The following is an 11,227-nucleotide window of genomic DNA, read 5'->3' as shown; positions in this document are numbered from 1 at the left end:
CGGTCCCATAAGATTAGTACCATATAGCCTACATGTGCAGTAGGCTATACCATCTAGGTTTGTGTAAGTACACTGACATTGGCATGAGGAAACTGCCTAACGACGCATTTTTCAGATTGTATCCATCATTAAGTGATGCATGACTGTATTGAAATCATTCGATTTCTGTTGGAAAACAAGGTAAACATGGTATAATTGCATTTCTGTTTATGGGAACATTCGGAAACATTATATTCTTCACAAAAGAGATTTAGATCCTAGAGCTCTTTTTTAAACCAAAAGTTTAAAACAAATTTTAATTTTATTCTTTGGCTATTAATTATACCTAATAAATGAGTCACTGATATCAAGTCACAATAAATTTATTGTACATAAAAGAAAAAGCTTGCCATTAATGAAAAATTCAGTAGAAAACAGTTCTTCTGCTTTAAGTTGGGGCTCAAAAGTAGAAGCTGCTTATTAGTGAAACCTCAGTAGAAAGAGAATTTTATAAGAAAACATTCTTGGCATGAAAGCTCTAACATAAATTTTGTAATGAAATATTTACCATGCAACTTTATTGGCAGAAAGGCGAGTTTCTGATGGTTGATATTTTCTCTTTAGTCTCTTAAGACATTAACATGGAAGATACTTAAACCTGCTATATTTAGAGTTAATTGTATATAAATACGGTGTCATGTTGGGCAATCTTTCCACAGTCCACCTATTTAATTGAGCAGTTCTAAGTAGGTAATTGGCACCCTGCCCTTCTGATTTCCCCTCTCCCCCATTAGCCAGTCTGAATCCATTCCAACGACACTGAACACAGTGATCACCTACAAAATAAAACATTTCCAGTTATTAAATGTATTAAAAAATAAACACATAGAAAACTAATCAGATTTGTATTTGTTTAAATTATTCACTATCAAAGGACTTTAAACATTATTACCAATTTTGCTGAAAGATAAAGAATTTTAGTAGAAGTAGCTTTAGAAATCTTCCAGTTATTTAACAGTTAAAAGTTTCAAATATTTCTGTGATATACTATTTTGTTAAAGAATAGTAGTTAAAATTTTATAAAATGTTAATGTAACAATTTGAAATCTGTGAAAGCTTTCATGATAAACAATTTCCAGATAAGTAACGAGGAATTTTGCATCTTGTTATAATACTAGAAGGTATGTCAATATATGATATAATCTTCTTCTTATACCCACCTCATCTGCCAGAAGTGATAATTCACTACTGTTTGCAGCATCATAATCATAGAGCACCCTGGCCTTCCTGCTGCCACTACACTCCTTAAGGTCAACAAGGTTGGAAGGAGACGCGATTACTAGGCCACTTGTGGAAGTCAAGGCAGAAGAACCAATCACATTTGACGAAGCAGATGGCATAGGTGCCACAGAAGTCTGATTGTTGTTACAATGATAATTGGATGGAAAACTGTTGAAAAGAAAACGGCCAATTATCTATTTCCAAGTGACCAAAGCTCCTGAATACCACCACTTGGTGGCAGTGTTTACTTTCTACCAAACTCCACTTTAGATAAAGACTTAAAGCTGTTAATATTTTAATGACACCGTGTGCTGTCTAGCTTTTATCCCTCTTGGGCCAATTATACTAGAGAAAATTCAGGTGGCTTTCAAATACAAATCCTTGAAAGTTTGTTTTAAAGCTGTTGTTACAATTATAAAAAATTTTCAAAAAAGGCAATAGCTATTTTTTCCCCAGAAAAAAATGAGTTTATCCTTAAAACATTTACAAAAACTTCTATTAGCGTGTTTTATTAATATTTTCCTCCCTATGTGAATTGTTAAATAAAAATGTCAACGAAAAACTACTTAAATATTGGATATACCACAAGAGTGAAACTTTCTGAAGTTAATTCTTTGAGAAATAGTTGAATAACTGAGCTTTTTTATAAAACTGATCTAATCCCATTTTCCTATTCATTCAAATGACAAATATTTATTGAGTATCTACATGTCCAGCATCACTACCACAAGCTGAAGACAAAGATGAGATGATGCCATTCCTTTATGGACACATAGACAAGTGAAGAGACTGACATCCAAATAATATGCTATGAATCTGATTATCATGATGTAGACCTAACGGGAGAAAAGGGCAGATGTCACAAGTTTATCTTATCTTCTATTTTTTAGGGGAAAAAAATAAAATTTTTATTAGAAATCAGTGAATAATAATTGTGATTAATAATTTATAATAAATTTATAATTTATAAATAATTTAAAGATAATTAGAATTTTCAGTTTATTGCAAGGCTACTGTTTATCTAATACTACTACTAAATGGAAAATAGTATAAAATGGCTGGCCTATAATCATTCTAATCCAACCATTTCTAAAGTTGAAAACTATCTACGAAAAGTCATATTTAAATTTTAATAAATCTATTAGTTAAAACATAAAGGCCCCATCTGGTAGGGTAGGTGAAATTCATCCCTCCATAAAATACAATTTCCTTCTTCTGTTTATGACCATCGTGCCATCTGGAAATCATAGCCAGCGGCAAAATTCCCTTTATCTTTAACTTTTTCTTTAAACCTTTCCTTCACTCCCTCATGCTTGTGTTTATCTCCCACACTCCTTTTATCATTGAGCCTACAGGTGGATGGAATAGAAGTTCTATATTCCTCATTACCATCTCTAGACTCTTCTCCCTAACCCGTTGTACCCAATCTTTTTTTTCAAATCTACTTTATTTTTATTTATTTATTATTTTGGTGAGGAAGACTGGCTCTGAGCCAACGTTTGTTGCCAATCCTCCTCTTTTTGCTTGAGGAAGACTGTTGCTGAGCTGTCATCTGTGCCAGTCTTCCTCTATTTGTATGTAGGTTGCCTGACACAACATGGCTGATGAGTGTAGGTATGCCCCCAGAATCTGAACCTGTGAACCCCGGGCTGCCAAAGTGGAGCATGCTGAATGTAACCACTAGGCCACTGGGCTGGCCTCCTACCCAATCTTTGTATTTCATGATGTTCAACTATACACTACCCACTATCTCTTGCTGTAATCACCTACAGATGCCTCATTTCCTTCCTTTCATTTCTAGAAGATTTTAGCTCCTGGCTTACTGACATTGTATCTTAATTCTTGGTGATTTTAATATCCATAGAGATCATTTTTCCAAGACTTTGGCCTCTCAGATCCATGAACTCTTCTCTTCTAGTGATTCTGTGGACCCTAGTTCAACCAACCATTCCCACTGTCTCATCTAGACCTTATCAATTCCAATAGCTATAACCCTTCTAATAAGCACAATTTCCAATATCCCATTCTCTGACCATCATTTTTCTTCTTTCTGGTACTCTCACTTCAACAATCCTATCTTGGATCTATGGTCCTACCACAGATCTACCCTTTATGATCCTACCAACATTCCCTTCATATCCACGGTTAATTATTATAATCACCCCCTTGCATATGCCTTCATCTCCTCTGCCCCTCACTTCATTGTACTCATTCGGTAAAAATCTCCCTATTTACCTACTCAGTATCCATGTGTCTACTGTGACAGGAGAAAAATAAAAAAAAACATGTTGTCTTGTCTTACATTCAACAGGAACTTCAAATGGGTCCACAGTGCTGCCTGGCAATTACATTACATTTCTCTAGTTCATTCACTTTTCATTCTCCTGATGACTATTTTTATACCCTTTCATCAATCCTCAAAATTCCAGCAATTCTCTCCTAACACTCACTCTCAGCTGATGAGTCACTTCCTTTTTAACTGAGAGGAAAAAAGAATAATCAGCAAATTTCCATGCTTTTGGTCATCTCTCCTCTTACTACAGATAAGCCATCTATGCTCCTAAGGCTAATTTCTTCACATGTGCACAAAATCTCATCTTCTTTCTCCTTCCAAGAATATCACACTAGCAATTCTTCCCTTTCTTTCCCACGTTATCATATTTTCTCCATTTACTGTATCATTCCCATCAGCTCATGAACATTCTCTTATTTCTCCTATCTTAAAAAACAAACCAAAATCTACTAGACCCCATTTTGTCCTCTGGCTACTGCTTCATTTCTCTGTTCCTCTTTAGACTCGAGCTCCTTGAAACACTCATTACCACAGTTCCTCTCCTTTCATTCTACGTTCCAAACAAACTTTTGCCCCTACCGTTCCATCAAAACTACTCTTGTTAAGGTCAGCAATGACTTCAATGTTCTAAATCTGGTGGTCCATTAACAGTTCTCATTTCACTTTATCTAGTGATCACAGTGGATCACTCCCCTCCACCTTCCTACATCATCTTCATTTGACTTCCAGGCCACACAGTTTACATCTTACCTCACTGCTCATTCCTTACCCATCCTCCTTAGCGGTTCCTCAGCTCTCAGTGTTGCAGGGCTGCAGGGCTTCAGGGCTGAGCCTTTAGTCTTCTTGCTCTCTACCTATACTTACTCCCTTGGTGACTTCATCTTGATATGCTGATGACTCTAATTTATATCTCTAATTCATCCCCCAAACTCTAGATTTGCATATCCTAAAACTGGATATCTCCGCTTAGATGTTTAATTGACACTTCAAACTTAATATGTCTAAAACTGGGCTTCTAATATACCTGACATGCCCTCCCCACCCCAACTTGCTCCTCCTGAGGCATTCCCCATTTTAATTAACTCCACTCTATTCCTTCAGTCGCTCAGGCCAAAAACTTGTAGTACTTCTTGACTCCTCTAAGCCTCATACACATAAAGTCTGTCAGCAAATCCTGCTGGCTCTACTTTTAAAATATGCCCAGGGTTTGACCACTTCAATCACATCTACCACAGTCACCCTGATCTAAGCTACCATCCTCCCCTGACTGGATTATTAACTAAATTTTGCAACAGGTTCCAAACAGGTCTGTCAGCTTCCACCCTAACATCCATCCTGAACTGAGCAGCAAGAATGATCCTGTTAAAGCCTCGAATCAAATCATGTCACTCCTCAGCTCAAAACCCTCCAAAGGGTCTTCATCTCTGAGTAAAGGCCAAAGTCTGAACAGTAGCTTCCAAAGCTCTACATGTTCCAGCTCCCTGTTCCTTGATGCCTCTCCAGCCAAGCCCTCCTTGCTGTTGCTTGAATTTAACAGCTATGTACTTGCTTCAGGGTTTTGGTACTTGTGTACCTTCTCCTGGAGCATCTTCTCTCAGACACCTGCAGGCTTTGCTTTCTCACATCTTTCAAGTCTCTGTCTTCCCTGACTACTGCAAACCTCTACCCCTAACTGCCCTGCTGTATTTTTCTCCATATTATTTATTACCTTCTAATATATAATTCACATACATATTCATTTTCTATTCCCCTCTACCCCCAAACAGAACGTAGGTTCCATGAAGGCAGGGATTTGGTCTGTTTTGCTTACACTGTATCCTGTGTGCCTACAATAGTGCGTTTTTAAAAATTAAAAGTAAATGTTTCTCTGATAGATAGGAAGGATCCTAATAATAAAAAGAACTAATTCTTACTACAGGTTTCACTCTAAAGTTAAGAACATGTTTCCTAGCGTCCCTTCCTCAGTAAACTCAGCTCCTCAGCAGTGATTAAATGTACACATTTCTGAAGATAAAAAAAAAATAAGCCCTCTCCCCCAACATATGTGTGTGTATATACACACATACGTGGTTTTTTAAGTCTCTAACCACGGGATTTTACTTTAAAATTTACCACTATAATTAGCCTTAGTTTAGCCACTCAGGTTTATTTATGACAATTTTGGGGAATTAATAATGGTCAAAACAGGGGCTGGCCCAGTGGCGCAGTGGTTAAGTGCGCACATTCTGCTTTGGTAGCCCGGGGTTCGCTGGTTCAGATCCCGGGTGCGGACATGGCACCACTTGGCAAGCCATGCTGTGGTAGGCGTCCCACATATAAAGTGGACGAAGATGGGCAAGGATGTCAGCTCAGGGCCAGTCTTCTTCAGCAAAAAAGAGGACGATTGCCAGCAGATGTTAGCTCAGGGCTAATGTTTCTCAAAAACAAACAAAAAATAATGGTCAAAACAACAACAAAAAACAAAAACCAAAAACCTCCAAAACTGAAAGACCATTTTCACCTTCTAAAAACTTCTGACACAGTTAAAAAACTGTAGACTTCCTGCTACTGTAGCTTGATATGTTAAAGCCTCCCAATTATTTAAAAATAAAATACATTTACTAATCTTGTGACTAGTGCTTCTGTTTCCTGTAAAATGTGGATAATAATAGTACCTGACTCACTTGGTGTGAGTATTATAATATTATTACATATGAGGTGTCTGTCTAGAAGAGTGGCAGGTGGCAACTGAAGCCCTGACTGATTGCTATGAGTTAGTTACTACTGCTGCCAACACTGCTGCTGCAACCATTAACATTATCTCCTCGTTCTACTCTTCAGAAAGAGCTTTTGAATTTAAGTGTGCGTCTGGATGATTTTTCAAGTTCTACATGTGACTATTTCTTTATGCTGTCTTAAAAAGCATAACCTGCAGCAAATTAAAGGCCTAAAATTTTCTCCACTCTCTATCATTGGTCCTTACCAGTAATATAATTCTTTGAGGGCAGAGAGACAAGCTAGACCCTCTTCCCTAAAACAATAGCACTGGTTTCCCTTTGTAATATTTAAGCTTATCCTTAAGTGCAGCAATAGTAGATTTTGTTTGAATGGCTGAGTTCCAAACATTTGTGTGGTTTTAAGCAGAACGCAAGTATGAATGGTAACAACAGCAACCACTCTGCTGCACTCCCAGAGTACCAGTCCAAGGCGAAAAGGAAGTACTAAGGCTTTTTGGGCTTAAAATGGTTGTAATGATGTGGGGATCTGCTTTCAGATATTAATACCACTAACAAAACATCAAATATGTGGAAGCATAAATCCTTCTGTAAATCCTATTAGGATAACCAGTGGTATTAAGCTACATCTCATTTTTAAGATCTACAATTGGTTTTGTAGATATGCCTATTTTTGTTCTAGGTCTAGTTTTGAAGGATTAACACAAAGAAATGCTGAAGTGATGATTTTTTCCCCCACTTTATTCCTTGAAATAACTTCTCTTGATATTCCTCCTTCAAACATCACATATCACTCCCCTGCTTTAATGGTTACTCACTATATAAACCCCAAATTCCTTTCCATTACTTACTTTAAAGGGCATTCGTGACGTGACCCTGCTTCACTCTTCTAGTCTCACCTACCATCCTACTCTTAACTTGAACACTATGCTCAAACCAGAATGAACTACTGTCAGTTTCCTGAAACTCTCACTCTTTTTCTTCTGGCCCTTTAATATACATGTTCTTCCTCTGCCTAGAATACTTGTCCCTGCCCTTTTCTTCATCTAGATGATTCCTACTAAAATAGTTTCATCTGTGAAACTTTGCTAGACCCACCTGAGTCACAGATGTCCCTCACAGTAACCTGCACTTCTTCTTCCTTTCTACATATCACATGGCCTGTCCACCTACGGCCTGTACTTTAACCTAGACCTTACGTGTAGCGAGAAAGGAGACCATGTTTGTCCTGTGCATCATTTTCTTTCCAGTGTTACCTTACAATGTGAGTTCCACAGGGGTAAGCATTTTTGCCTAGTCTGTTCACTGATGTAATCCCAGAGTACAGAAGAGTGCTTAACATTTGGCAGGTGTTCAATAAATATCCGATGAATGAATGATTGAGCTATGTGCTTTACATGCTATTGTTTTGCTTTAAAGTATATTACCACACTCAAAACAACAACAACAATGGGCTTGAGGTCTTACAGACTATTCTAAAACCATTTAAAAAAAAAAAAAACAGTGAACAAGTGAGTAATGAATAATATAAATTAGTTTATCTGTAAGGGAAACTAGTGTTAACGTAATTATATATTCCTCAACCAACTGCAAAGATATTCAAGAGAAAAGTGAACTTCACTTTTAAACTTTCTTTATATAGTACTAAAAAGGTATTCACTTAAATTATCTTCTTATTCCTGTTAACAGTCTTCTGTGCCAGAAGAGCTCAAAATATTTGTTACTGCAGAAGTCTGATTGTTTTCCTTAAAGAAAAAAAAAATCTGATTTTAAGCAGGCTAAAAAAGCCTTTAATTCTTTTAATCTTCACCTCTAATCATTAGTTCATATGCAAAAATATGAGTTTCTTCCCTTATCAGGAGTTTCAAGTGTGAAAAGGAAATTACCACCTTCCCAGTTGTTTCTGGAGGTCTAACATGTACTGGTAACACTGTGCATAGTAAGTCATCTGGGCTTCCACAAAGTCATTCAGACAGCGGAGGTGATGGGCCTGTAAAGGAAAGCTACAGTCACTTCTTAGATCTAGAATCTACTTAAAGCGGCAAATGCTAAGGGGACACAGAGCACAACATTGTATTCAGAGAGAATTACCAGTATCTAGTATTTTACTACAAGGCTTATTAAGACCAAGGCTTACTGACCTTGGTCAACAGTATAGTAACAAAATGTTCAGTCAACAAAAATCATCAACTGGATGTGAGGATGGTGGGAGAACTAGGTGATGAGGTGTAAGCAAAAATTTAAAATATTTCATGTATCTTGGAAAGGGCCACAATTTAAATTTCCTTCACAAGTGAGTGGAAAGGAAGTTCAGTTTTTCCTCTCAAAATTGCCTAAGGACTATCAAAGTCTTTTGTTCCAAATGAATCTCCAATGAATGAACACTCACATGTGTACTGCTGATTCCCTCTAGCAGAAGTCTGGTAATCTCTGCTTGACGATCAAATTCACTCTGAGTTATTCTTAATTCCTGTTCAGACTTAAATTGGAACATAGTTTTAGAATCTCATTAGAGGACTTAGTCCATTTTATGTACATTCTTTTAGACAGTTAAAAAAATCCCCCAAACCAACCCCAAATGATAATTTGGCAATTCCCTTTCTCTGCTTTGTATCTAAACTGGTCCTAAGTTTCTAGACCTTGGCTTTTCTATATTACTCAATCTACACAGAACTAACTCATTATCAGTACTTGACTCAAAAGAATCTATTAATCCCAAAGCTTAACAACATACACATAAAAGTCTAGAAAACTACTGAGACAGTCAATATATTTTCATACATTTTATAGGATCAATATTGCTAAACTTTAACATTTTACAAAATCTTAAGATTACTAGTTTACATGTATAAAATAATATTGCAAAAAATTCTCTATTATTACTATAGTTACTTTACTTTGAAGTTAAAGATAGCCTTCAATCTCAAATGAAAAAACTTCAGATTTGTGAAGCCATAGCATTTTAACCTCTTATGTTTGGTTACCAAATATATAGTGGTTTCTAGAAACAGAGTTGTTAGGTTCCTTCCAAGGATTCTTTGTCCTACAAAAGTGTCTTCTTTCCTTTTAGTTTTCCTTCCAAACTTTGCATAAAATATGCCTCAAGCAGAAATATTATCTAGGATTTTTCTGCAAGATATGCTAGGATTTTTCTGCAAGTTTATGGGTGACCTTCAATCAGTGGTTTGCTGGTAAACTGGCTCTCGAGGAAAAAAAAGCTCTAATGTGCTGATTTTCATGGTACAAATACTTCCAGTACAGCTGATTTCAAGCTACCAAAGTAAAGTCACTGACCTTGGAGTTGGGAAGAGGTATGTATAATAGCATACCATTACTGGCTTCAACTATTTGATATAGGTTTAGTGCTGGGACAAAATAGTTCACTAAATAATCAGCATTATCTAAAAATAGTAAATACTGACAAAAAAAAATCCTCTCAAACTTTTAGCCAGAGTTGGTTGGTAATAAGTGAAGAGGAGAACATAAAATCTCACAGCTCACTGAAAATAGCTTATCCCAAATTGGGAATCTCTATTGGTGATAATTTCATTATAATGATATTTTCTACCATCTCTCCCAGGAAAAATAGCTTTCTCCCCATCCAAATAATTACAATATTTCTGAGACTGTGGTAAGTATAAAAACAAGGTCTGAACTTTTTCCTTTCACACCTCATCTCCCTATCCTTCATCCTTTGGTGGCAACAAACTAGTGAACCAGTCAATAAGGAAGCAGCAGCAAAATAGATAACCAGTTGCTATCGTCATTCTCATCCCATTGGCAACAGACATGGCAGAGGGGGCTAAGAATGGACCATGGGACTGGATTTATGGAAATAAGCTTGAATTACTCAAGAAGTCAAGGGTTAAAATTAAATTTACTTGACTAAAACCAGAACAGATGGTGCTTTGATAACGGGGCTGAAGTAAGCTTCATCTGGAAGCTAGTATGAAGCAGAAAAAGTCTCAGGAGAAGAAATGAACCAAGGTTCACCCTAAGGAAAGTGATAAGGAAAGCCCAACACTTCAGTGCTACATCTGCACTATTTACTATTCTGCTTGGTTAAATACAAAAATGTTTTATTAATAGAAGTAAACACAGCAAACCCCCAAAAAATGAACCTTGGAAGTAAACAAGAGTAGTTCCATGTAGGTCTTTGATTATAAAAGTACAATTTAATAGCCTTTAGTAGAAATGATAGAAAAACCTACTAAATGGCAATATTTCTGTACAAGGTATAAGCAAGTAAGCTAAGTAGCAGATTAAAAGTGACCAGGAAACCTGAATGTGAAGTGGAAATAATGTTTTAAAGCTAAGAACACTGAATAAAAAAATGTAAAACGATCTCATTAAGGACAAGGGATCAGTCTATGTTTGAACAAAATATTATTTAATTGTGAAGAAAGTTACCATGTTACAAAGACTAAGAAGTCATTCTTCTGCACAATCTAGACTTTATATTTAGAAAAGGTAAATGACAGGAAGGAAAGAAATCTCATTTCTTGAACAAATTTCTCAGTGTATGTCTGGGGTGACTGCAAACAGTCAAATGTCCCAAACAATCTATACTTCTGACATGTAAAACCGATCATAATAATTAATCTGAGAGGCTAAAGTTACTGAAATTAGGGTCAGCATAATCAATGTACCTAAGAAGAAAATGAGCCATATTAGAAAGACAGAGACAACAGGTTTAAAGAAAGACAATGAATTTAAAGGGTTTTTATTCTGTCCTCCAGAAGATCTCATTCCCTGACAATTTTACAATTAAGACGTAGAGTTCTAGGGAAAAGACTTTCTTTCTTTCTTTTTTTTTTTTTTAAAGATTTTATTTTTTCCTTTTTCTCCCCAAAGCCCCCCGGTGCATAGTTGTATATTCTTTGCTGTGGGTCCTTCTAGTTGTGGCATGTGGGACGCTGCCTCAGCGTGCTTTGATGAGCAGTGCCATGTCCGCGCCCAG

At 36.5% G+C, this 11,227-nt stretch overlaps 1 protein-coding gene across 1 annotated transcript in view; it reads right to left on the bottom strand.

The window, feature by feature from the left end:
• Positions 1-346: 346 nt before the first annotated feature.
• SH3GLB1 (SH3 domain containing GRB2 like, endophilin B1) overlaps positions 347-11,227 on the bottom strand; it is a 37,163-nt gene continuing 26,282 nt past the window's right edge. The window contains exons 6-9 of the mRNA XM_046645135.1: positions 8,657-8,746; positions 8,157-8,257; positions 1,200-1,428; positions 347-815 (exon numbers count right to left, since the gene is read on the bottom strand). Of these exons, the coding sequence (XP_046501091.1) occupies positions 708-815; positions 1,200-1,428; positions 8,157-8,257; positions 8,657-8,746 (528 nt within the window). The 3' untranslated portion in view covers positions 347-707. The remainder of the gene's footprint in view (positions 816-1,199; positions 1,429-8,156; positions 8,258-8,656; positions 8,747-11,227) is intronic.

This window comes from Equus quagga, chromosome 18 (assembly GCF_021613505.1).
Source record: "Equus quagga isolate Etosha38 chromosome 18, UCLA_HA_Equagga_1.0, whole genome shotgun sequence".
Taxonomy (NCBI): Eukaryota; Metazoa; Chordata; class Mammalia; order Perissodactyla; family Equidae; genus Equus; species Equus quagga.
Note: the sequence above shows the minus strand (reverse complement) of the source record. Positions and strands in the feature narration are given on the sequence as shown.